This window comes from Scatophagus argus, chromosome 13 (genome assembly GCF_020382885.2).
Source record: "Scatophagus argus isolate fScaArg1 chromosome 13, fScaArg1.pri, whole genome shotgun sequence".
Taxonomy (NCBI): domain Eukaryota; kingdom Metazoa; phylum Chordata; class Actinopteri; family Scatophagidae; genus Scatophagus; species Scatophagus argus.
In genome coordinates this window covers 14,091,886-14,119,310 of record NC_058505.1, presented here as the reverse complement: position 1 = coordinate 14,119,310, position 27,425 = coordinate 14,091,886, and the positions used below count along the sequence as shown (strand labels likewise).

At 42.2% G+C, this 27,425-nt stretch overlaps 1 protein-coding gene across 4 annotated transcripts in view; it reads right to left on the bottom strand.

The window, feature by feature from the left end:
* epha4b (eph receptor A4b) overlaps positions 1-27,425 on the bottom strand; it is a 78,509-nt gene that overhangs the window by 18,309 nt on the left and 32,775 nt on the right. For all 4 annotated transcript variants that reach the window (XM_046408754.1, XM_046408755.1, XM_046408757.1 and 1 more), the window contains 8 exons: positions 21,426-21,581; positions 17,185-17,520; positions 16,278-16,390; positions 14,663-14,825; positions 12,782-12,890; positions 2,071-2,138; positions 1,142-1,267; positions 693-878 (listed from right to left, as the gene is read on the bottom strand). In XM_046408754.1, coding sequence (XP_046264710.1) covers positions 693-878; positions 1,142-1,267; positions 2,071-2,138; positions 12,782-12,890; positions 14,663-14,825; positions 16,278-16,390; positions 17,185-17,520; positions 21,426-21,581 — 1,257 coding nt within the window. The remainder of the gene's footprint in view (positions 1-692; positions 879-1,141; positions 1,268-2,070; positions 2,139-12,781; positions 12,891-14,662; positions 14,826-16,277; positions 16,391-17,184; positions 17,521-21,425; positions 21,582-27,425) is intronic.

Sequence of the window (27,425 nt, the reverse complement as noted above, 5' to 3'; positions counted from 1 at the left end):
TTCTGTTTCATCCATTGAAACAGAAAACACAAGGAACTTGTGGCTGTGACTTTGGGGTGGCTGTATGACCAATAATCTTTTTTATGTATATATACATTGAGTTAATTTATCCTGCTTGACACTGGGCGGGCAAAGAGAGACAGAGTACCAAAGAGACAGGAGAGGAGAGTGGCATTGACTGAAAGAGACCGAGAGCAAGAGAAAAGGCGATTGAATGAAGAGATAAGATGGACACTGACTGAGAGGGAAAAGTAGGAGGCAGAAGAGTGAGATAGGGATATGAGACGAGAGAGGGATACATGGACAGAGACAGACAGTGTGTGTGTGTTTTAGAGAGTGAGGCCCAGCGATAACCAATCAGCCATCTTGTTAGACCAGGCCTGCGTCTATACACACACACACTCGCTGTAACTGCTTAACACAATCATGGGAAGCAAACAAGTGGCCGCTTGAGAGGCGGACAGTCGATGCTCACATGCACACCGTCATGCGTCATCAATGTGTTACCATGGTAACTGAACCTTTTTTTAAAAAAAATATCTAATCCAGGGTCAATTCCTATTTACATCACCAACAGCTCTGCCGTGTCTCACGCAGGCATGTGACAGAGGAAAGAGGGGAGTACGCTTACACAAACAACCAAACATCTAATTCACCCACACATGCAAGAGGTTTTTTGTCAAGCAACTCACATCTAGTGACGACACCCTCCAGCCTGATGATATTCGGATGGTCGAACTGTCCCATGATGGAGGCCTCAGACAGGAAGTCCCTCCTCTGTTTGTCCGAGTAACCCGCCTTCAGGCTCTTGATGGCCACGTAGATCTCCCTCTTTCCCTGAACACGCAGCCGACCACTGCACACCTCCCCAAACTCTCCTACATACACACACAGACACACACACAGACAAAGGAATGAATGCTTGGACCTATCTTATCTGCTTTACAATATCCAATATTCATTTAAAAATTTTAGATATCAAAAATTATTTAAATTTACAGCCACTATAATAAGAAAAATGGACTTAAAAGACTTGATACAAATCAGCCATAGTTTAAGGATCTTGAATTCAGTCAAGTTAGATTTATCTTTTTTTTTGAGTTATTAATATAGTCTACTGCTGTTTCACTGCCAAACTCACCAGCTCCAATGACTCTCTCTATGCGAATATTGGAAGCATCGATCTCTTTGGCAAAGTCCCTGACAGCCTGGTTGGGGTCTTCATAGGTGTGAGGATGGATGTAAGTCCGGCTGCCTGGAAGTTTGACTGCACAAGTGGAAAAGTGGAAGAATGGGGAGAGATAAATAAAAAATGTTGAATGGTTAATGTACTGGAATACAGCCAGCTTTCACAGGGTGTGTGGTGTAACATTTATTATGAAAAGTTAATAGTGTTAGGTTCAATAGGTTATTGACTGCTCTAGGGAAATGGTTTCCCCCAGAACCTGACCCTAACTTCTACTTGGACATTTCAGCTGTATGAATACGTGCTGAAATGGAAGCTTGAGCGTGGGTGTTCCATTTGAGTGACATTGCAAATTATTACATAATTAAACACATAACTACTATGTTCGCAATGGTGTTAAAATGATTCATTTTAACAAGAGGCCATAAGGAGCTTCACTGTGCCAGCAAACATTTGTATAAAAAAGTGTGAAAGAATGTGGTTCCTTCGACTGAGAACACAGCGGAGTTGGAGGCTCATGTACAGTAGCCCAACTCTATTATGTAGCTCTAACTGTTTCAGCACTTAAGACACTTTTAACGGTATGCAGACGACGTGTGACTGTTTCATGTGAATAGACGAACTTTGGCGTGTTCAGCTGTGTTCAAATGGATAAAACGTTCCTCCCTCTGAGTTTGGTTGATAGGTATAAATACAGGCAGTGATGTGTCATTGCAGGTGGGTGTGGAGTTTGATATGTGTGTGGGGGAGTTCTTGCATAAGCATAAACATATGTTTAAAAATTATGATTTTTGATAGCAAACATACTTACAACATACATGCAGACGTGTGTGTGTGTGTGTGTGTGTGTGTGTGTGTGTGTGTGTGTATGAGTTTGTATCTACCTCGTCCATGCTGGAACTGCATCTTCTCTTCATCAGGGTCCTGCTTGGCTTTGATGTATCCACAGTGCCTGAGAAATAAATGCAGAGATCGATTATGATCCCATACACGAACCAAAATATACAGCACAGCACTGCTTTTCCACCACACAGACACCAGAACAGCCTTATTCCACATCTATGGAAGATAGCATACCCTTGAGTGTGTGTGTGTGTGTGTGCAATTTCACTGACGAGTTTGATATATTAAACCTGTGATATTTCCAGGAAAATCCTGTGCTGCACTGTGCACAGCCAACAGCTGTGTGTATGAACAACCAGATACTTCCTTTTGTCTCCGCACACACCAACTGCTGTATAAGACAAGCCTGGAGCAAAAAAAAAAATTCTTATATCTCTTTTTTCTCTGCTCCTACCTGTCAATTCCATGCTTCCCTCTAAGCTGTTATGCCTGAGGTGGAGTAAATGTGTGTGTGCGAGGGAGTGAGTGTGTACATCACAGATGTCCCTACAGAGGCAGATCTATGCATGAAATACTCTTTATGAACCCCTCTGGCTGTTAACCATTGCCTTCAATATGGTCACGGGTCACACACACAAACACACACACATCTGTGCCCTTTTCCCACCCCCGTGCACACGTGCACACACCCTGCAGCGTGATTCAGTTCAACGATCAAGACAGACTATTGACAAATTGATCAACTCAATCCTGCTGTCCAGCTGTGCGGAAGTGTTAAACTTATTCTGTTTTGCAGACCTCACAGGGGGATGCTGCTTGTTTGTGTGTTTGTGTGCGGGTGGTTTTTTGAGATGTCATATGTTTGCATCAGCATATTTTCTTTGTCAAGCTTTAGCCCGTAACAGTGTTTAACAGCTGTAATCATTCGTAACACCGTCTCTGAGATTTACTGCTCTTTAAAATTCAGCGCAAACATTTTTAGAACAAAAAACATAAAATGTAAAAGCACTTTTGAGTAACAAGGTACTAAGTACAACATAAATACTATACTACTCTTCTCTCTCCTTTTCTTTCTTATCTCATCTTCCTTGAGTGTTGTACAGGTAAAGCAGCAAACAGTCAGTATGTCTGTCCACCACGAAGATGAATTGATTTGGGCTTAGAGCCAAGAATAGCTGGGAATCAGCAACACAGACTGCAGGGGGGAGAAAGGGAGGCTGGAAGAAAAGGCAAGGAAAGATTTAATAAAGACAAGAGAGAGGAGAAGTTCGAAAAGAATAAGAAAAGAGAGGAATACTGAGTGGGAAACAGAAACAGAATAAAATGTTATCACTAAGAATAAGAGAGAAATGTGGGGTCTCACTGGGCTCAGTAAATCTCAGTCATTTGGTGTTTAATCCTAGTGTTGATTTTACACAGCTGAACGCATGAAATAACCCAGACGCCAATAGGCTGTCTTGGGAATATACAGACACACACACATAAGGGTAGAGACTGGTTGCTGGTATTTGGGGATAAAGAGGAGGGGGGCATAATGTTCCTATGAAAGGGGAGTTAGGCCCCACCTGGTTATCAGCTGGGCTCAAGCCAGCCAAACACCAAGGGACCACCATTACCTCCTTGACACACACTCACTCACATACACACACACCAACACAGCGCTTTGGGACACGTGTTTAGGACATATGGGGAATGGGGACATGGGTCACACCTCTGCTCTGACTGTGATAATCCCATTACGCACGCACACACGCACACACACTTTCACACCACACACTCGCATGTATTGCAAAACACCAAAACCAACATCGGAAATGCTTCCCCATCACTGCTTGATGTGTATCTGTGTGTGTGTGTGTGTGTGTGTGTCTCCATGGGTGCACGGTTGCATATGTGCTTGTGTGTGTCTGATGGGAAATGAACACATTTCCATAGTAATTACAGAGCGACTCATTTCTCCTCTTCAGTTAGAAGTGTCATGAATCATTAGCGCTGCAGTCTTAAATATGGCACAGAAGCTGACATGGCTGTGCCTTTTGTTTTCCCTCGACAGCTGTGTCTGTGTGCGTGTGTGTTTCAGATAGACATATTTTATTTAGAATCTTCGACTGAATATTACTGACCTGTAATACATCTATTAAAGGCTCCAGAACTGGACTTTTTCAGTCTAATGCAATATTTAATTGCCCCTTCTTGATATGTACAATCTCCTCACTGTTTCCAAGATACATTACAGAAAATGTTGGGTTTCCAGTGCTTGAAATCCAGGCAACTAGGCACGTTTCCCCCTCCAAAATGTATTGAGTAAAGCAAGTCAGAAGTATACACACAAGCATCTTTTCTATGAGATATGGTTGTGAGATATTGTTTTTTATGATTGTATTTCTGTTTACCCAAAAACTTTTGCTGAAAACATGATTATAGTCACCCCATAGCCTTGTTTAGTAACTAGTTGTCTGCTATTGATTTGGATGCCACACTATGAGCATTCACAGACTCTTGAGCTGGAACAGACTTCATAATGAAATACAGTAGTCCTCCTGCATTGCCACTTCATTATGCCGCTACGCTGCAGTGTGAAGTTAGCACTATCTGTCACTGTGGGAAGAATCATTGTTCCATTTAGCTGCCATCCAATTGCACTATACTCTGTCGTTTCATACAGTAAATACCCCCCCCCCCCCCCCACACACACACACACATACACACATACACAGACACACACAAAACCACATACCTGCACCAATCAGGCAAGAACACACACACTTTAATGGACTGCGATATCACTATCACACCCACGCTCTCACCTTTCTCTCTGCCTCTCTCTGTTCCACTCCACTGAGGACAACAGACTATCCCTGTCCTCCAAAGCCACACACTCCACATTTGCATATCAATTTACTTTTTAATATAATACTCTGTCACTCGAGACCCATTTGTCATTCTGCTAGCAGGCTTCCACCTTCCTAGAACTCCATCCATATATTATCGTCACCGTAGCCCCTCCCCCATTTTCCTCTTTCTTTCTCTCACTTGCTGCCCTTTATCTCTCTGGGGTGTTATATTCTTTCTTAATTCTTCCTGTAAGTGAAAACATTCTCTTGTCCATTAACCCGTATCCTCTTTTTCTTCCTGCTGTTTTCATCTTCCATTTATCCGGCCACAACAGGCCCTGTCCTCCTCTGCCCTCTTTTTCTTTGTGCTGCTTTTTGATAGAAAGAATGGACACTGGTAGCTGGAAAGAGAGAAAAAAAAGAGAGGTGAAGAGGGAGATGGAAAAAGAGAGTGCTGACAGGCAAGAACGCACAATGGGGGTCCAAGCCTGCATACCAACTAACAAGCAATCAGATGGAGGGGAAGAGCGATGGGAGAAGGGGAGGCAGCAGCAGGAATAGAAACTTGAAGGTTAACATAAGGGAAGCGGGCAGAACGAGGGGTGGGGCAGCGTTGTCTGCTGCAACAATGGGAGTTGAAGATAAAGAGAGAGAGAGAGAAACATGAGAAGAAAGGACGCTAAATAGATATGGAGTGAGTGAAAAGTAAAGCAACAAGGAGGAGGTGTAAATCTTTGCAACATGGATGCTGACAACATGCAGGAGAGAGGAAACAGTGACGGAGGAGACGTTGAGTATGGATGGAGGATTAAGGAGTGGCTGAGTAACAAATAAGTATCAGCACATACAATATCTCCCCTGTGGAGGAGAGTAACAGTTAGGATGGACAGATTAAGAGCAGACGACAAAGACAAGAGTGTCAGAAAGAGTGAGAGAGGAAAGAGTTACAATAAAACTTAAATAAATTTAAAATATGAATGTCAAATTCTTTCATCGTTTTTACCCGCTGACGATCAAGGAAGCTGGATTCTTTCCCAGTGTGCAGAAACACGTCGGGAACGTCGCCAGTCTATCACAAGGCGAACATGAGATAGATAAACACACTCAAGTGAACTCAGACAGTTTGGAGTATTCAGTTCACCTAAGACTGGGAAGAAGCCAGAGCACACAGAGAAACTTGGGACTGTCAGGTGACAGCTCTGACCTTAAATGTGGCTTTGGCCATCAGGATGCTGAACTCTGTTCTCTGCAGGTCTTGAACTTTGTTCTCTGTGAATCCTCGCATGTCCATATGATAACATGTCGTGTATGTCATGTTGTTATACAGTTTACAACTGTGACGTTTTACATTTTTTCAATACGGAAAAAGATGAACAGTCCACCTACATCTTGTCTACCTACACCTATGGAGGTTAGCATTTCTCATATACATTTATAATCTTTAAACCTTCATCCTTGATGTTATTTTTATATTCTGATTTTTATACTTGTGTCTAATGATTATACAAAAACCTTTTAAAATAAAACCTTTAAATGCTGAGACCTCTGTCAGGTGGCAAGTCAAAAAGCATCTGTGACCTATAACAGAACTCACTGTACATCAGGCTGACTGTATAATCTTCTTTTTCGGTTTAGACAGTGTGCTACAAAGCAGGCTGCCTCCGTCTTCCTGATATTGTCACTATTATTCCACTAATCATTTATTGGTGTTTAAGCCTCAAGCTCTGTTGCTGCTTCTATTTCCCCCTCAGTCTAACTCCAGGCTAGAAAGAGTAAGAGACAACATCTGCTGCACAGAGTTGCACTGATTTGTGCTTCCTCTGATAGCTAAAACCACTTTTCAGAGTTTCTGCTGTTGTTTTAGTTTGCCAGGGCAGCTAAAGCTTGATGATGCAGTGTGGAATTAATAGAACAACCCCGGCCAGATTGGACCATCACATCACACAAATGTTACTGTAGTCTCTGGGTTCAATCATTTAAAGTTGGACTAAAAAGTGTCTGCTGAGCCACTAGAGTAACTGTCTGAATCAGAGAGGGTAAAGAAGAAAGGAAGAGAAATGTATGGAAGTGGGAGCTTGTGAAGCAGAGGAATTGAGGGAGTGCAGGTAAATAAAGCAAAAAAAGAGGTAGGGACAGAGTGGGAAGCAGGAAAACAGAGAGAGCACAAGGGCAGAAAAGAAGAGGAACACAAAGAGGAGATCAAACGAGGGGAAACTTTGGCAGGACAGGATAAAAAATCTGATTATGCACAGAAAGAGAACTGACTGACAAGAGTAAATATGGACGGGGGGAACAACCTTGAAACAAAGTTGGACAAAAGAGACGGACCAAACACTGACAGAAAGCTGTGTGAAGTCAATGAAGGGGAATGACAGCAGGAGAGACAAGAGATAAGAGGCTGTTTGAGTGAATAACCTTGGACTAATGTTAACCTGAGACACGACGAGAGCTAATAAAGTGTGTGGACTTCTGAGCCGCGTGGTATCACCCAGTTTGTTTTATATGACAGGCCACCTTTATAGGATTAGAGGCCCGACTGCTCGCTGGAAATTGATTCGCTCGGAGAAAAGGAGGAGTCAAAGGGATCATTCACACAGAGATGTACTATGTTGTCTTCCTTTCCTTTCACTTACACTCCTTTTCTTTCCTTTCCTCTCTTCTTTCATTTCCTGTCTTTCCACATTATTTTTCCACTGCTAATCAAAATGACTAGAAAAACGAAATCAGTGAATCATTAGTCACCCCTCCAGCATGACACAACGAAATGACACATCTATCCTCTACACACACACACACACACCCTGCTGTGGGTATCTGCTCTCATCATTACTCATAATAATGGTGATTCTACTTAATACCAAGCTATTAAATAAAAAATAATTACTGGGAATGAAATCAATGGATAAAATTCACTCTCATTATTTCACATCAAAATTAGGCCTCTTTCACTGTGCCGAAAAACAAAACACTCTCACTGCTTGGCTTCTAATAAATTATGAGTATAATAAAAGATGATTGTGGATAATTAATTAAGAGTCAAAACTGCATGACAAAAAAAAAAAACAAACTCTGACAAAACGTCTGGGCGATGTAGTGAGTGAGTCAGATTTCGTCTTATGGCCACCTTTCCCTCTCTCTCTCTCTCTCTCTCTGTCCATTTTGTATTGACGTGTCTGGCACCGGCTCAGCATTCTCTGACCACAGTGTAAAAAGATTTACTCAGCTCCAGCTAATTATTAGGAAGGGGAAATGATTAGCTGAAGAGTTATGACTAATAAATCTGTCTATGTTTCATTAACACCCGGTTTGGAAACATTTCATTGAGCTCCTGCTCATTAAAGAGAGTGGTAATGAAAGGAAAGGAAAGGAAAAGAAGGGAATGGAATGGAAAGGAAAGGAAAGAAGTCAGAGACAAGCAAGGAAGTCTAGAGCTGGGCTGTGATAATTGGTGTAATGTAGCAGAATTTTTTTACAACCTGGTGAAAAGGTCAAATGAGAAAGGATGGAAAGCGAGAGAGAAGAAGAAGAAGCAGTGGAGCATGTCATCTTTATCATTAAGTGTAGTGCATCTTTATATTTGCTAACAGATCAGTGTGAAACTAATTCCCCTAATGATGTTGCTGCACTGACACAACTTGATTAGGTCATGATTGTAACATGTGGGCTTGTGTGTGTGTGTGTGTGTGTGTGTGTGTATTGAGCTGACAGATCTATTCAAATGCACTATAAACTTTAAAACCGCAACCAAAACCAGTTTTGAATTTCCCTAATGTTTATAAGACATTTGATCAATCCCACTGCAACATCTGCTCATTTGCATAAAGCCTGTGTGAAAGAGTTTTGCACCTGCGGCAACTAGCTGCTATTATTGCACTGTTTGCAAGCTACTTTCTAGACATTCTGCAGACAAAGCTCGATTCAGCTACAGCCTACAGCTTAGCTGCATTAATTGAAAGCACCAGCATCCAAGCAACACATGCAAATCTGTCTAATGACACCACACACACATCATCATTGTCGCAGCGATACACACATAGAAACACACACCCCTTCCCGTACTGTTTTGTTTCATATCAGCATACACAGAATCTCCTGGCTGCCAAATCATTATTAATGCTATTATCAAGCAAACAGACCAACACCACCCACAGGGAAGGCAATGCATTGGCTGATTTCTACCTCCAAATTCAGTGTGAGTAACCATTTGACAAACATGATTCTATTATTTGCGCCTTTGTTCCTGTTTTTATTATTTTGTGGTTCAAAAACCAAGAATTGGATCTTACTTTTAGCCTTTGGTGTTTTTAATTCAATTTCCCACACCTCCTTTAAAATCCAAACAAGTAAACACACACAAACACAATTTTGAGCTGCTTTACACTAAGTTAGTTTTTTTTTCAGTTTCTCACAGGCCCTGTTCTCTCACTACCTCTCAACTCTGCACTCTCCTCACTGTGCAGCATATTTTCATCAGCGCATCCTCGCCCCTTTTGTTCCCATCCTTCCTCTCCTCTTTTGTGTCATTAAGTTTTTAAGAATAACCCAGGGCTGCACAACAGATGCTGCAGAGGTAAAAGAGCTTACGCACACAAATGTGCACATCAACAGGACATGCTATTGTGTTAAAAAGGTAGAGCTGTTTCCGCTCTATTAGTGAGACGGAGAAATTGTTCTGCTAGAATCAGGCAGGTTATTATAAATACATCTCACTCTCCTCGCGTGGCTCTCTCTCTTTCAGCCTTTAACTCTTTACGATTCAAAACGGCCTCTGGCCTCTGGAAAGTATCTGTCGCGGATGAAAACTGCACCACCCTGCAAGATGGCGATCAATGGATTTCTGTTTGATCCTCTGCAGAAAATCACAAAAAATCTTGCTTTGGTAGATAACTACATTTTATTTTGCACCAAGTATCCAACTGATCACTTAATATTTATAATATTTTCAGACAATTTGCTGAACAAATTGGGACCCCTGACTCCCCGCTGAATATCTCCAGCTCTGACAACAGATGTACTCCATAAAAGCAGATTGTGAGACACACAACAGATGAGATGGCTTTAAAAAACAAAAAAACAAAAAAGCAAAACAAAGCAAAAAAAAAAAAAATAGGCATCAAATAGACAGAACAACTTCACGCTGACTTCTCACCAAAACTCCCACATTAAAAACATGAACACAGGAGAACACACGAGAAGCTGGCGCATAACCAAAGCCTGCAGCTATTCAGAAAAGAAGATGGTTGTGAGGCTGGAGAATCATTAGACTACAGATAAAACACACACACACACTCACACTGATGCTGGGAGGCAGAAGCTTTAACGTGTTTAACAAGGAGTGAGAGAAAGTGAGGACCGAATGGGAGAATGCTTTTTGAGTGAAAGGCCATCTGCTCCGTCCACAACTATGCCAGTCGCTTGCTAGCTTCCCATCGCTCGCACCTGCCAGCCTGCCAAAGCACCCTCAGGAGGACAAAAGCACCAACTTCACAAGCAAACACACACTCGCACGCATATACTTGCAGAGCAATAATGGCATGCACACAGCAATAACTGGTGTGATTTGTCAGCGCTGTGCTGCGTCTGAGGAGCTTTCGGCTTTTTTTTTTCATGTTTCCCTCCTGTGGTAACAATGGCATAACAGCACTTTATTAAATGAGAACAGGACAGAACAGAATGCCCTGCAAATCAGCCCATTTATGAGGCATAGCTGTTCAGTGCCCTGCCAGCAGAGGCTGAAGTGTGTGTGTGTACCTGTGGGAACACACGTGTGAGCGAGAAAGACGCAGAGACTGTAGGGGCATAGTTACTTTATAGTTCAGTGATTTAAAAAAAAAATTCTATCAGCATGTTGCTTGATCAGGTGAGCTGGATTTAAAACAAGAGCAAAAAGCTCTCCAGCACTTCTCTCCGGTCCAGTGATTATTGTAGAAATGATTAAAACAGCTGGCATTTAGGGTGAAAAGGGCCTTACAAATGGGAAATCATTTCAACCCTGGCTGACTCTCAGTGTCAATTTCAGTTCCAATTTAATCATTGTCCACACTGAAAGGATCTCAGCAAATACATCAGATTCTCCATACATTACAGAGTTTCATCCAAATGTAAATTTCGTGAACGGGAACATGAACAGGAAATGAAAACTGGAGAGCCAAAGATGGGGCAAAATGAAGAGAAACGCAGAAACAGAGTGAGGGCTGAGTGGAGTGAAAAAAGAGCAAGGAGTGAAAGAGAAATGGACTGATTGGCAGATAAGATGGAAAAGAGGGGGGTATGGATAACATAAGAGGAAAGAGACCAATTATTATTTTTAGATTTCTCCCAGTTCATCCAAAACCTGAAGTACGACAACTAGGAGAGATGATGGGTGGGCGATTGCACGCCCACCCATCATCTCTCCTATCCTTCCTCCTCCTCCCCTTCTCTCAAACACAATCTACCTTTTCATCTTCCACCTCTTGCACCTCTCCCTTCTTTCAGTTTTGCCGCTGGCTCTCCTCCCTCCATCAATATCCTTGTCTCTCCATCTCTCTCCAGCGTCCTCCTCTTTCTCTCTATCTTTCACACCATCTCAAAATGTAGCTCTCTTGTGGCAAACATATTTCAGATGTACCCCCCCCCCCCGCACTCTGTCATTCCTGCTGCCTATCAGCTGTAATACCTTCTCATTTTATCCTCCACTTGTATCTCTCCTTTACCTCACTTCTGTCCATTCCCCCAAAAGCGCTCTCTCTCTCTCTCTCTCTCTCTCTAACCCCCTCTCCCCCTGTTGCTCCTGTCTCTCTAGTGATGCAGCTTTGATCCTCACCTCATTCCCCAGTTACAGACACACTCCGCCTATGCACACGTACACACACACACTTTGACAGATGCACAGATGTTGTTTAATAAAAAGCAGTAATCAGCCGTACTTCCTCCTGCATCCCCACCTCTAAATGGAAGAAAGATAGACAGAGACAGAGTGAGAGACAGCGAAACAGGGACCACAGACCTGAAATTGATGGTAGAGCACAGACTCTTCTGTAAACCCTGGTTAACACCTCCCAGGTTGTGAAACCTGATTAGTCGCGTGTGTGTTCACAGCACATGTTTAAAGGCTTGTTTTGCCTCTTACAGAAGTCTCATAATTCCCCCCTGATTAAAAAAATGTTGATGTGTTCCCATGATGTGTGTGTGTGTGTGTGTGCTAGGACAGTCTCCACTGATTACATTCCTCCTAGTCAATAGTGAATAGAGCACTCAGCCTGATAAGCAATCACCTGAATCAATACTAATGTTTTTAGTGTGTATACATTAGTGTGTGTGTGGGTGTGTGTGTTTGCATGCATGCGTAGGTCTTAACATGTGGCTAATCTTGCTGGAGCTCACAGAGGATAAACATTTAGTTACAGGCATGGTAAATCACAGGCCTGTCATCCCTTTTTCTCCACTCCTCTCATTTTTCCTCTTGCTGTTGTCCCTTTCTTCGTCATCCAAAGAGCCCCCTCCTAACTCTGATCCTTTCATCTTCTCGCCTCTCACCAATCGGTGTTCTTTTATTTTCCTTTCTCCCTCTCATCTCCCTCTCCTCTTTGGCCTTCTCTGAGACAGGGCATTAACAGCAGCCTAACCTTCAAAGAGACTGATTGCAGAGAGTCCATGCTCCTCACATACAGAATAACACAGCCTTTAGTCAGGCTTTGGCAGCAGTGTGTAAATGTCAAAGATGGAGGCCCTACTTTGGCACACCCACGTGTAATCCCTCAGAGAGAGGCACACAGATATGAAGTGAGACTAGACTGGAGGTTCTGCTCGTGTATGTATGTGTGTTTTTAACCCTTATGTGTTCGTGAATGCACACATATATGGTACATAAACCTGTGCTACACTTTGCCTCTATCAGATGACAATGATCATGTGAAGAGGACCTTAGTGACATTACCTTCCGCTGACAACGAAGCAAGTCACCAGGAAAATGAGAAGAATGATTCCCCCAGCGATGGACACAGCCAGAATGGTGGACTGGTTAGGGTCCCCAATCGCAAAAACATCTAGAGACAAAGGGAACACAGAGGATTAATATACAAAAGCATAAAAGAGGACTGAAAGAAGATGGGGATGTTTTCTGCAGGAGAGAAGCAAGAGGGGAAGAGAAGAAGGGAGGCCAGGACTTAAAAAAAAAGACAGCAAGGTGAGTGTGGAGGGGGGAAAGGGGGAGAGAGAATGAAATATGACAGCAATAGAAAAAGAGATAAAAGACAGAGTTGAAGGAGAGGGAAAAAGAGAGAGAGAAGCAAATGAGTAAAATAGGGCGAGGGAGAGGTGGACAGAATAGTAAGCAAAGTCCTTGATGAAAAGCGCTCTCCCTCTCTGCATCGCCTATGAGGGTATGAAAGTGGACGTGAAAGCCATTCCCATTCGGCCCGCGCTGTCCAAATGGATATGTTAACATCGCACATAACAAGGCTACTGGCGAGAACTTTCTGCAAAGATGCATTGATTTTTACGCCACACCAATCGAGCCATTACTCAAAACAAATACCCCATTTATCTGGCTTAGCTGAGCATGAGCGGACATGTGTGTGTGTGTGTGTTTATATAGATAGATAGATAGATAGATAGACAGAGCTAAACACACATATGAGTATGTGTGTGTGTGTTGAAGAGGCAAATTAACGCCTCTAGGCAGGCACACATAAGCATTGATCTCCTCTTACATTTACTGGCACACACATACACACCCTTCTTTAGCAATCCATAGAATTGATCTGATGATATGATTGCTAAGGGGTCAGCTCAGATGGGCAGATAATCTTTTACAGCACTGAACTTGAACATGAACCTGCTGTATGATGGCTCCGTAGCTGCTCTATAAACCAGTAATACAGCAACATGAGTTGGATAAGTTTCAGACACAGTCACAGTCCTTTTTCAAGGTCACATGACAGACATTTGTTGCAGGAGAGGAATGAAAATCCAGCTTTGAATTACTTTTATTGATTATTGAATGATTAGTAGGCTAATTTGTGGCTGTTGTTGTACAAAGACAATCCGTAGTGCAGTGCTGTAGTGTACTGTATTAACTGATTTATCCCCTTCTGCCTGCCTCTCTGGGAATCAATGTTCACTTTGAAGAGCACATTATGGTTCCTGTAAAGCAGAAAATCCTGGAGCATATAATGAAACGATAATGAAAGTGAATGACGGGAAACAAAGGAAAAAAAGCATAAGTGACAGGGTGTTTGAAAATGCCATGAGCAACACAGAGCACATTACTTTACTGCACATTCCCTTTATATTCCACTGAGGTCATTGGGGTGAATCAAAAAAATTACAAAGGTGAATGCAAGTTTGCAGATTCATTTTCCTTCGTTGTGAAATTATACTTAATATGCAGGATACTTTCAAGTCTCTGAGAACCTGTGAGGCTGTGAGGTCTTTCTGTCTAACACCACAGCTGAAGAAGCCATTCAGATGAAAAGTGAGCTATTTTATAACCATCTGGAGGATGGAGAGATGAATCAGGCTCTTACTATACATCAGTGCTCTTTGCTCTGCAGTTAATCTTTGTGCCAGTTGTTCACCTGCATCATTCACCTCTCATTTGGATTTGTTGCGTTGACACTGGGGATTGTTTTTGAAGAAATGATCTGTCACTATTTTCAGTGCAGCCACAGCCTGCTGTATACCAATCACAGGTATGTTCAAAAGAGGAAAATGGATGAAAAAACATCAGTCAAATTAAGCAGGATGAGAAGAAGGGAAAAAAGGAAAAAGCTGAAGTTACTCATTCATTAAACAAATTAATTATTTATCTCTTTACCTTCATGGCTTGTTTCCAATTCTATCTCTCCACCGTAGCTTCCGTAACCCCCGTCGGTTCGAGCCCTGACCCTGAACACATAGGTGGTCCCTGGCTTTAGCCCGTCCACTGTCATCATGTTGGACCGAGTCTTCAAGACAGTGTAGTTCTGCTCCCGCTGATTCTGAAATGTAGGAAAGAGCAAAAAGAGAGGATTAAATACTGAGATCAATGGAAAAAGTGTTGAGTATAACAGCAGCAGTATTGGAGTGAGAAAAAAACAGGGAAGAAAATAATAGAAACCTCAAACTGTTAAATTTAAATGTCTCCAGGGGCAACATACACCTCACTAAGTTTTCATTTGTTCATCACTGGACCATTTGGTCGCATTTATACATGAGCATCTGTCAAGTCCCAGATCTTATCTTCTTTGCACTTGGGGGCAATACGTGGTTGCTCAAGTCCTGCTTCGTTTCATTCCTCAACAGCCTAAAAGGTGTGTGTGTGTGTGTGTGTGTGTGTGTGTGCGCGCGCGCACTTACAAATATGTGTGGGAGGATGAATAAAGAATAAGTGTGACTGTCAGTAAGCTGATTCCCTGCAGAAAGGCGGATACCCTACCGAATCAAAGACACTCTACAACACAGATTAACACTATTTTACTGCTAATGCCTGCTCACACACAAGCTTAATTTCATCACCTTGTCCGTGTTTTACAAGGTTTGTTAGACAGATGTGTGGTTAATTGGCTTGGTGTGAGCAGTGGGGCAGACATGTAGGATATGGTGATGGAGATAGAGACAGAGAGAGAGAGATGTTTGTGATGAACAAGTCATCAAAGACATGCCCTAAGGCTAAACACGTGTCCCACGAGCCAAGACAGCATGTGGATGAAGGGAACAAAAGGAGAGGATACATGCTGCATTGAACATGTTAAATAGTTGCTTCCCAAAAACTGCACTTATTGGAATAATTTGACATTTTGGGAAATTTTTCTGCCTTGCTAAAAATTTGATGAGAGGATTGACACCGCTCTCGTACTTGTACACTAAATATGAAGTGACAGCCAGCAGTTAGCTTAGCTTCATTTAGCACAAAGACTGAATTCAGGGAGAAACATCTAGCGTGGCTTTGTCTAAAGATTACAAAATCTGCCTACCAGTACCTCTAAAGCTCACTTATTAACATGTTACATGTCCATTGTTATCTGTTGTTTTGAGAGAGGCTGAGGCTGGGACCACTTACTTCCTGGAGTCTCTGCTGGTTGCCTGTCAACTTGTCAAAAAATAATCTGGAAAATAACTACTCATAAAATGGCAGACTGGTGTTTTCACACTCTTATTTAAGGACTAATCAAACTGGGCTGTCAAACTATTAATTGACTAACACAGGCTGCTTGCAATCAATTTCCGTGATAGTGGAATTGATGTTTTCATCCGGCCATCTGCAAAAAAGCAAAGCCCCCCTTAAGTCATTCCACACACTAACAGACTTTCTGTTAAAAAAAATGACATAACTGGCCTTCATTTGTAAAACTATTGGAGCTCCCCTTTAAAAACGAGTTTGGGATTGTTTGTGTTTGTGTGTGTGCGTGCGCGTTTGTGTGTGTGTGTGTGCATGTGTGGGTCTCTCTCACCTTCTCATAGTAGATGACCTCATACTCCACTATCGCTCCGTTGGGTCTCTCGGGACCCTGCCAGGCCAAAGTCACGCTGTCCTTGCTCCGCCTCTCCTTCAACACTACACTCACTGCAGCAAACAAAGAACAAGAAGAGAAAGCATGAGCAGCAAAGAAAGAGTAAACTTCAACCACATGTTAAAAACAACCAACATGAGAAGAGGCAGAGAGAGCAGGCTGAGTGGGTGAGGACAGAGATTTCAGATGAATGCTATAAAGAGAAGATTTGAGGTACCCGTCATGTGATGTTGCTAATGAGAGAGCTTACAGGGTGTTTTATACATGTGTGATTGCAGCATTCGGCTCATGTGTGTTTGCGTCATGTGTGGGGTGTGCGATCTGCTTGTGTTATCAATGTGTGAGTGTGTAACACTAGCATGTGTGACATGTGCAGATCTTACAGGAGGTTAACAGCCTCCTTTCACCACCCACCCCCCTCATCATTACACACACATCCATAGTACGATGCCTATTAGTCATCACCACCTTGTCGTATTACAAATTTCCCACCGACCCACACTGCGAAAGATGCACACATGATTATGCATGAGGAGGCAGAGGTGCGGAGGTGTCATTTCATCGTATCAGAGTGGTGCAGCACTGTAATGATTTTACAGTTTTCATGTCAAAGCCTGATACTATTTGTGCTGCAGACAAGTTTGAAAAATACTCAGCTTGCCATCTTACAAATTCCTAGTTCAGGTTGATGAATATGTCCTTCCCTGGAGGATTTTGTTTTGTTATCAGTGTTTGAAAGTGGGTATCAGTGAAATCCTGCAGAATCATTTTTAGCAATTTAAATCCTGAACCATTCAGCCACACATCAACAGTAAATTGTGAAAGAGTTTAGTCAGTATGTTCTCACCTGTCTGTGATGTAGTGACATTGATGACTACCGTTCCTCTGGGTGTGGGACTTAAATCTGACACTCCATTCTGGCTCTCAATAGTGAAGCTGTAGTTTGAGTCTGGCTGCAGGTCGGTGACCAGCACGGTGGCTGATGAGAGGCCGAACTGTCTGGGGACAAAATGGACACTGCTGCCACATGGTGTGCACTTCCTGCCATCACCGGAGCACTTCCTGCAGTGGAGGCTGTAGGTGATGTCTCCTCTGCCTCCTGTGTCTCTGGGTGGGGACCACTCCAAGGTGACGCAGGTCTCGTTTACTGTGGAAATGGGGTTCTCTGGAGCAGATGGAGGACCTGAGGGAAGATTGAGGCAAAGATTTATTTCTGTGAATGAGTGCAGTCTCATCCAACCTCCCAGAACATGACTGAACTGAATGTGAGGAGGTTAAATGAAGAGTTTTGTTGAACAAAATAACATTGCCTTTTCTCACCAAAGGCATTGTGGATGTCCTTGAGGCCTAATAAACATGTATAACAGTGTACTACACAGATTTAACATTACACTCCCATAAAGTTGTCGGACGCGTGATGGACAGTTTAGAAAAAAGGATCAAAATTGATGCAGCAGAATGAGAGATATTGTCATTTCTTTTGTTATTTCTTTTACACACACACACACACACACACACACACACAGTCTTCCTCCTGCCACCTACATTACCCACAATCCCACTCAACCACCAACTGTTCTTTCAGAGATTCGGGTAAGCTAATGCTGATAGCGCCTAATGTAATGTAATGCTGAGCCTTAGCCTGGAGCAGAAATCAGGAGGCAGCTACAGGGCTCTGTGCTTCTCACTTCACACCCCCAGATTTCGTTCATGTTAAAACTTGTAGCCTTCAGCCTCAACTGATGACTGAAGTGAGATAACTTGAAGAAGATTATCAGATTTTTGAACAGTTTCCTCCCAACAATTTTTATGTGTAAAATTCAAATTTCCATTTAATGCATTTCTTCCACAAAAAAAAAATTGCAGAGCTGCTTTTGGGGGAATGTGAAAAACACCAAGGGGTACCTTTAATAATGTAAAAACCAAAAATATACATTTGTGAAATAATAAGTCAATATAAAGGCACAGTAGCTGCATGGTACATCCTGGACAAGCCACAGTTTAGCCACTGCTGAGCTATCACTGCTTATCGGTGCCAGCTCATGAAATATGGACTGATGATTTTTTTCCCCCGACTGTACATTCAGAACATGCATTGTCTCCATGTTCATTACCAAACTTAGTGCAGTTTCTATTAAGAAGAGAATTCTCATTGATTAAATTAAAAATGAATGAACAGACTCCAGCCAGAGGGTGGACACTTAGCTGGATTAATGAATAGCGATGGAACGGACAGTGATTAAATGAGCTTGGCTGATTGTAAATGTGACGGCATGAGAATGCATTACACTTCCGAAGTTTAAATCCATCTGTGAAGAGAATTCACGTGATGTTAAATCGTTGACGCTCGATTGCGGGGAGGTTTTTTTCTACCACGTAAAGGTGACAGAAACTCTTTCGGGCTGCAATAGTGAGTGGACGATCTACAGAAAGCCCAGAGTAATTTCCTCCTGAGTCAGGTGCATTTTATGATTTAGATCTTGGTTAATATTACTCTGAACTTCAGCTGAAATGTATCACAGATTCAAAAAAGTGGATGCAAATGCATGTTTGTTTTATTTCATTATGCATGCCTACGATTAAAGATGCCAAACAAAATGAAAATTTACACTACCCTGTGTGTGTGTGTGTGTGTGTGTGTGTGTGCATGGATCAAAGAGGCATCGAGAAGCACAGACAAGCCAGCATTAACACAACTACACAGCAGCTTAGGGGCATGAAAATTAATATTTCCTCTGACAATTTTAGGACTTCTAACAAATTTGATTTTAAATTCAATGAAATTCCATTTACGACCATGTTTGTTTTGGACAGTGAATGTCGAACATTGATGGCACTGATACACCCCACACTGGCTCAGAATGAGATGCTCTGTCCACAGTATGTAGAGCCAGCATGCATCATATATCAATTTCTGCTTTTGCTTCACATTAAAGTTGTCTATCATCGAACCAAATAACTCCTTTAGTGGGTGTTAGGTCAGTTTTGAGTGACAAATCCATGAGTGTGAAGGCTTATTAGACACCAAACCCTGCCAAGCAGCTGATAATACATGAAGGCTCCTGAAGGCTATCACAACATCAAATTTTTAACTTTCATCAACTAAAAAATAGAAAAAATGCAAGATTGCAAACTTATATGGCATTCATATTACAAACTTATCTACCAGGAATGTGACCTTTTATGTGTTTAACTGGCTACCTAACATATTAGCAGTTAGTGAAACAGTCATGAAATATAACCTATAGGACTAACTCTCTGGCACCACGTTTTCACTCACGAAATGTAATCTTTCACTTGATTCACTTTAGTTAAGTTCAGCGAAAGATCGAGATTTCAGTTATATGTTAGTAAAAAATTAAATAGTTCGTATTTTCTGTCTTTAAAAATGGATGATCTGTGCCCAGGCACATGAAGCCTATATATTAAATTTGTGCAGCATCTGCTCGGATGATGTTGCATTGAACTGGAGCAAAAGTTGAGCCAGATGCTGTGTTTTTGCTGTCACTTTCTGCACAACCTTGCTGTCGACATAGTAGTCCCATTCATATGAAGGGGCTGCATGTTGTCTGCATGGCCTTTATGTGAAGCACATACAGGAAGTGCTGGCTTTGTCACTACAGTAATCTTCAAACTCTTTGTTCAGTAATTAAGAACATAATTTCCTTGTTTTTTTAATTGGCAGATCAGTTCGAGCAAATCACAAACCTCCATCAAGATAACATGCCGTTCATGTTATACTGGAACCACTCTTAAGGAAGCACAAACACACAGCACGGCACAGTGCAGGTATCTCAACCATATGGTAATTTGGCCTTAGATGCCCATTCCGCCTGACATCTCATCAGGTCCTGGCTGAGCAGTGAGCCCCAGGGGGCCACCAGCAGAGCCTGGGACTTTCCTGATTGGCCTCCGCAGTGGCCGGCCTCTCTGAATTGCAGGAGGGATGGGTGGAAAGCTGAGCATGGGGGATGGAGGCCATGCTGGGCATAATTGAGGCTGTCGGTCATAAATCTCCTGAAAGGGTGTGCTGACTGATTCTTCTAATTCTGTCTTTTTCTTCTCTCCACCTCCCTCTTCCCTAGGCCACGCTTAACTGTCCATCATCGTCGTATCTGCTGATCGGCCTTTTATGACATTTAAATTATATGCCTCTGATAGTCCACTATTTCGCCCGCTGTTCTTTTTGCCTGTGTCTTAAGTGTCATTCTTCTCTCTAAAGTACTAATTCTTTCACCTATCCTCCTTATTTCCTCATTCTCGCCCTCTCCATCCTCCTCAGTGCTCCTCACCGGCATGTCCCTGGCGTGTGTGCCCATACATATTTGAACAAACCGTTACTCATTTCCAGCTGATAACACCGACCGTTACATATCTCACCTGCTACAACGATTAATGAGTGTAATCTACCATAACCCGATAATGAGCTTTAGTATGTGTGTGCATGAGTGCATGAGCATGTGTGTGTTCCTCCATAATTCTTCAGTTTGGTCTTTCTGTCTCCCACCATGTTACTGTCCTTTCCCACCCCCACATCCCTCTGTCTATCTAAATCCATCTCTTTCTGTCTCTCCCTCGCTCCTATTCTCCTCCATCTCAGTTCATGAGGATGTGGTCCGATCCCCCCAGGCTCTGTGTGTGTTTGTGTGTGAGAAGCACGCAAAGAATAAAAAACATCATCAAATTTCTGCCAGAGTTAACACCCATATCAGTGTTCTCATTTGAGATATTCATGGACTGTAGTCACACGGCTGACAGACATGGATGTGTGTGTGTCTTATGTATGCATCTCAAGTGTTGTGTATAAGCTAACAGCAGCTGAGGAAGAGTAAAATATATGGAGGGATTATAGGTAGAAAAAGGACTAAACTTACAGGAATAACATTGCAAACTCATTAACTTGCAATGCAATCCAGTCATTGCTACTTTTTACCATGTTATGATGTAAAAAATGTACACAGCCAAATGCAAATATTTGCTTACACTGAATACACAGTATGGTATGAAATTAGCTCCCAACTGTATGACTATGTTTAGCTAAGAAGGTGTGCATGTGTTTGAGTTTCCGCCAGTGTTTGCATCACTCACGTGTGCATGCCATGGAGCGTGGGTCGGTCTCAGCGCGGTAGAAACCCTTCTCGCAAACACACTCGACAGCTTGTTCCTGTGGGGACGAGCTGTGAGAAGGACACTTGGTGCAGTAGGCATCCGTGGCTGAAGCTTTGTAGGTACCAGGTCTGCACGCTGGAGAGACAGGAAAGCACGGAGTTAGAGGCTGTTTAAACACATAGGATATATATTTCACTCCACAATTATTAACTACAAAGACAGGTGTTCCAGAAGTACTTCCTTTGAACTTTATGAAGCTAATGTGAAGCCATTTAAAAGCGATCTCACTGAAATGGGAGTTTATTGACATGTTCTTTGTTGTGTTCAAGCGTTGCTGCTGAAGATTACATCACTTTATGCACTCTGAAAGTATGTGACACGGTGCCTGAAATCGCTGTTCTCCAGGACCGCAGAATACATTTACTGAATAATTCCAGTTTATTACACATTTGATAACATTTTTGCAGATCGATTCCATCAGTTGCTTTAACATTTCACTTGCAACAAGACAGATTTAAAGAAACCTCCAGAGTAGCAAAACTTAATTGGAAAAAGGAGAATGGTGAAATCATTTCCCCGAATGCCTGTTTTCAACTTTAATCCAATGCAGACATTAACTTCTCCTGCACAATGAAGGATTGTTACAGACTTGTCAAGTGCATTTAATTTTTATCTCTAAATAAAGTGGTTTGAATACTCTAGATACATTTTTGACTTGTTTACCACATGTCTGATCAAAGTTCATCTACATCTACATCTCAACTATTTGCTGAGATGTAGGAACAGACACAAATGATGACCAAAACTACAAGAATAAATCAAGGTTGTACAGTAATAAACCAGATTTATCCTGTAAGCCTGTGTGGAAATAAAGGAGAGTCTAAGGGAGAACATACATTAAATTGGGTAGAAAATGTTCAGAAAATACAAAATGACATGAGAAGCTATGGTACAACTGAAGTACAGATAAGTACTGATAGACCATAAGATGAGCCGTGCAGCACCCATGGCAAAGAACACGAAAACATAGTTTGATGTAATACACTGTGACATTAGGTCTACGTGAGATCCTTTCACATCAGGCTGAAGGCCTGTGTAACCACAGGGTCGTACAGTACGATAACACAGCACAACAGCAGATCAACTGTCATTCCTGTTATATAAGCTTTAGATCTTCATGCAACCGGGGGAACAGAAATACACAGTCGCAGTCACAGCAATAATCACAATAACATAATATGACTATTGCTACGGCTGTTACAGTGGCTGCATATTAGTCATTATGTGGAGTCATAAAACTGGGAAGGGGAAAACAGCACTACTGCTCAACAGGAGCAGCCTGCTGAAATGGATTGGGGACTTGAATGATTTCCCTTTTGGTTCCTAGGCAGTAAGATGGAAATCCTGACTTTCCCTTTGGTAATCTGAATATAGATTACGCATGTATTTATTTATACATTCATAGGCCTGGTATTCCCATCCTGGCAAGCCTTTTCTGCTACAGTAGTAAATATTATTATGGTGTACAAAACCCCATGTAAGGAAAATGAGGGTATCTCAAAAGCGATTTGATAGATGCCCTAAGTGTATGCATGTGTGAGTGTGTGTGTGTGTGTGTGTGTGTGTGTGTGAGAATAGGTTGGATCAATGCTGCAATAGAATCCGCCAGGTACTGATTGCATGTTCGTGTGCCCAACGCTTGTGTGTGAGAAGGTGTTAAGCATGTGGCGCGTGTGTGTGTGAGAGTGTGTGTGTTTGCTTGCTGATTGCTTGTGCTGCTGGTGAAGGTCACGAATTTAATCAAGCTACAAGTCATTCGTCCCAGAAAGGCTGTAAATTGTCTCACACACACACACACACACTTACACATGCTCACAGGTACACACATATGCTCAGTGCTGTGGTTAACCTGCGCACAGAGGAATGGAAAAGTGCCCTAAAAGTAGTATGATTCCTCACTGTGGAGGTAAGTTCTTCCACCTGGACGCTGTGCTCACTTGCATACCTACAGTATTTTTAGGCAAATCATTCATCATAGGGGAGCAAAGTCCAGTAGCACAATCCCCAAAGGACCTGAGAGAGAACTGGAAGAAGGATGTGTATATATGTGTGTGTGTGTGTGTGTGTGTGTGTGTGTGTAAGTGTAGGTGTGAAAGAGCGAGAAGGAAAGAAAGAAAGAAAAGAGAGGGAGTGATGATTCTCAAAGGGTTTCTGCTCTCTTTCCTTCTTCTTGTCAACTTCCGAGGTAATGGGTGCCTATGCGCTATGCTAGTGACTGTGTGTGAGCGTGCATGTGTATGTGTGTGTGTGTGTGTTCATGTTCCTGTTGGCTGGGCTGAAGAGGCAGGGTGGAAAAGCATCTTTTCTCTGGAGACGTTTCATCCGGAGAGTCCTGGCTCCGTGTGCTGGCCAGCCCCATAGGCACAAAGGACCTCGGCGCTAGAGGACAGACAGGGCGCCCCATGCCAGGCCTGGCGCCTTAACAACTGCCTAATCAGAAAACTTTCAGCAAGAATGGCGGCTTGGCCACTTCGAGTGGAGCTTCCTTCCCCTGATCTGCTATTTTCTGCTCTGCTTTTCCACCTTGTTCTCACTCCAGTTTTTCTTGCTCTCTAAATTCCCCCTTCCCCTCTCTCCCACTTTTCTTGCCTCTTCTTTTTTCCTTTTTCTCTCCAGCTACTCCCAGTGTCTGCCCCATGGGAAACGTGTCACTTGACTTGGTTCCCTTATGATTAATGATTTACCATAGATAAGAAAGGGACAAGAAGGCTGAAGCAGTAAGACAGTGATCACATAAACACACACTCACACACACAAAGCAGACTCGCAGGAGTGCAAAAGTTAAGTCACAAAAACTTTGTCTAGAACTACGAACTAACTCCAAATTTGCTTGAAAGTAACAGTTGACAATGCTGTACAGAATATCAGGTGAGTGTATGTGTGCATGCATGTGTGTGTTTCTTCTAGAGTGGCCTCAGATCCAGTGTCTTATTAAATATTCATCTGGTCACCAGAGAGACTTAGTGTATTTATGCCAATCGATAGCTCTTAGATATGATATAGTACTGCTACTCAAGACACACCCTCAGTCACCACGCACTGATTGAGAAGGGAACAGCACACCTTTTCCTGTGGGAAAACACTGTGAGCTGACTGAGTTCCATTCTCTTCTATTTCTATTCAATTCTTCATATTTTAGGGCTGCAAATACTTTCTGTAATCAATTATACAATCAGAAAACAGTTAAATAAGGCTGTTACAACACCATACAGTAGACGGACAAAGATGAACACAGACAGGCGCCACTTTTGCATATGTGGCATGCATGAAACTGAGTGACAATTTAAGACACTTGTGCTAAAGGCAGAAACTAGAATACTGAGCAGAAGCATGCCAGGCTTAGTTACTGCTATGATGAATGACGCTTCTAATTCCTGATATCTTCACTCGATGCATCCCTGTGTGAATTGGTAACATCATGCTAAAATAAGATTTAGGAGCTCATTGTGGGAATGACAGAAACTGCTGACTGTACCGGAAGAGCTCAGGAAAAGCATTCAGATTCACAGGCGTGGAGAAACACTAACTCGATATCTCGTCGTCAAAGTCATTACGTTCTAATTACATTGAATCATGCGGCTCTGTACGTATGCAGAATCACATCGGCAGCATTCCTCTGAATCAAACACTTCCTCTGGCTGGCTGGGAGCCTTCTCTTTTTCTCCACGTCCCTCTCCAATGTTCCTGCTAGTTTAACTATTTAATTGCTCTGTTCTCGTGCTTTCCGTTGCACTTGCTTAAAGTCAAACATCGGCTCCCCGCTGGCCTTACTGCAAAGGACAGAAAGAGGGGAAAACTTAGTGTGTGTGTGTGTGGTGTTTGTTGATGGGTGGTGGGACATAGTGAGTGGCCGTGTGTGTGTGTGTGTGTGCTTTTGAGAGGGAAGTTGTGTAAAGCTTGCTGGCCCACGGGAGATGAGCTCCATAATGGTCACCATGGCAACAGGCTTTCAAGATGGAGCCCTTCTAGTACCCCTAGAGTGCCACAGCTCCTGAAGCACAGAGCAGCCTGTCTGTCTGCCTTTCTATCTGTGTGTGTGTGTGTGTGTGTGTGTGTGTCTGTGTGTGTGTGTGTTTGTAGGCTACCCACGTGTTAGTTGAGACCAGCTACTTAAAAATTGATACATCAAGCGTCAGTGGAGAAATCTGACGAGATTGAATCTGACGTCCTTCACGGCCACCGGGGTTGCGTCTGTGTGTGTGTTTGCGCTCATGTGTACATGCCCGTGAAACATGCTTTCAGTCGAATTGACATGTTTTCATGCTAAACAAACTTCGGATGAAAATATTAGAGAATAACCTTGTACCTTATATGTGACCAAACGTTAACCTTTTGGTGCAGAGTAATCGTTACTTGCTTGTTGGTAGTTCACAATATTACAAATGTGAATGCAAACATGTAATTTCAGTTAACTGATTAATCACACACTGTTGTGTTAGCAGAGCAGAAGGACGTGACACATGTGACTTTATTAACTGAGTGTGTACGCAGCTAATTCCCTCGTTGATACGTGAAGTAATAAGCGTGGGTGTTTGTGTTTGTTTTTTTTGTGTGGTTCTGTTCATGTAAGGTAGAGCGCAAAGTGCATTTGCGTGTGTGTAATGAGGAGGTTTGTGTGGAATAGAGATGTCAGTCCAGCACCCTACTGAGAACCTCTAATCCCTAATCGGAGTTCATAACAACCGCTAACACCATAATATTCACCATTACTGCTAATCCTGTGGAACACACACACACACAGAGTTCCTAAGTCTGTGTGGCTGTTTGTACATTACATCTGCTATTTCTTTTCTTTTTTTCTTTCTGAGCATATCATCGTATCTACTTATTAAACCTTAATTATCACACATTCTTTGTGCTGAATGAACAAAAATTTTGTGCTGCATTACAAAATGTCATTGCCTTAATATGCATCATCGTGAGAGTGAGAAAAACAGAGAGTTCATTGTTCGCAGGGGACGCTAAAAGCATCTCACCTCTAACTGCAATATTCAGTCACTACTTATTTACAATACAAACACTGAAGAAATGGCCATGTTTTACCATGATGAAAACATACATAGAAATCACTGAACTTTCTCAGCGACATCATTTACTCTGCTGCTCTAGACTGACATGGCAGCAAGGATGAGGAACACTAAGAGACATCATTATTATCTCTGCAGACAGAAAATGAGAGCTTTAAAGATAAATAAGTCATCTTAAAAAAAATATATTGGGCCAAATCTGGATGCTTCTGGATTCTTCTTCTTTGACTTCTCTTTTTTTTTTTAACAAGACCTTAAAAAATGTGTAAAACATTTTCAGTAAACAGTCATTTATGAAATAACAAACACTGTTGACCATTACTGTCAGTAATTGGTGGTCTAATTTTACCAGTAATTAAGTCATGTCAACTATAATGCAGTGCTTGTTTAGAGGTGAAGCACATGTGAATGTTTGCCAAACTGTCAGCTGTTAGCATACTTTGCATTTACACTCTATCTATCTGCTGGGAGCGTTTGAACGGATTTTAGTTTGTGCTGGGCTGTGCTCTCTGGTACCAGCACTTTGGATATTTCCCTAACAGCATTCTGGGACGTAGTGAAAAGTAAACACACCTAACTTTAGATCCCAGTATTTGAGACTAAATATTGTAACGTCTGACCAAGTTTTAGACCAGGAATTTAGAGATTTAACATCTCCACATGTCAGATCTGTCAGATATGTTAGATCCTGGTGTGCATGGACTTATATTGTCAGGGGTTTTTTTTGGCTGGCTGTAGAAGATAATTATCCTAGGTCATATTTAATGACAAAAAAATATACTTTAGCAAATATATTATTTTGTGTGTGTGTGCGTGTGGTATGCGTCTGAAAATGATCAGCCGCTAGAAACAAAGCCAAAGTTGTATGAGTGGGACTAGATTACATTATCAA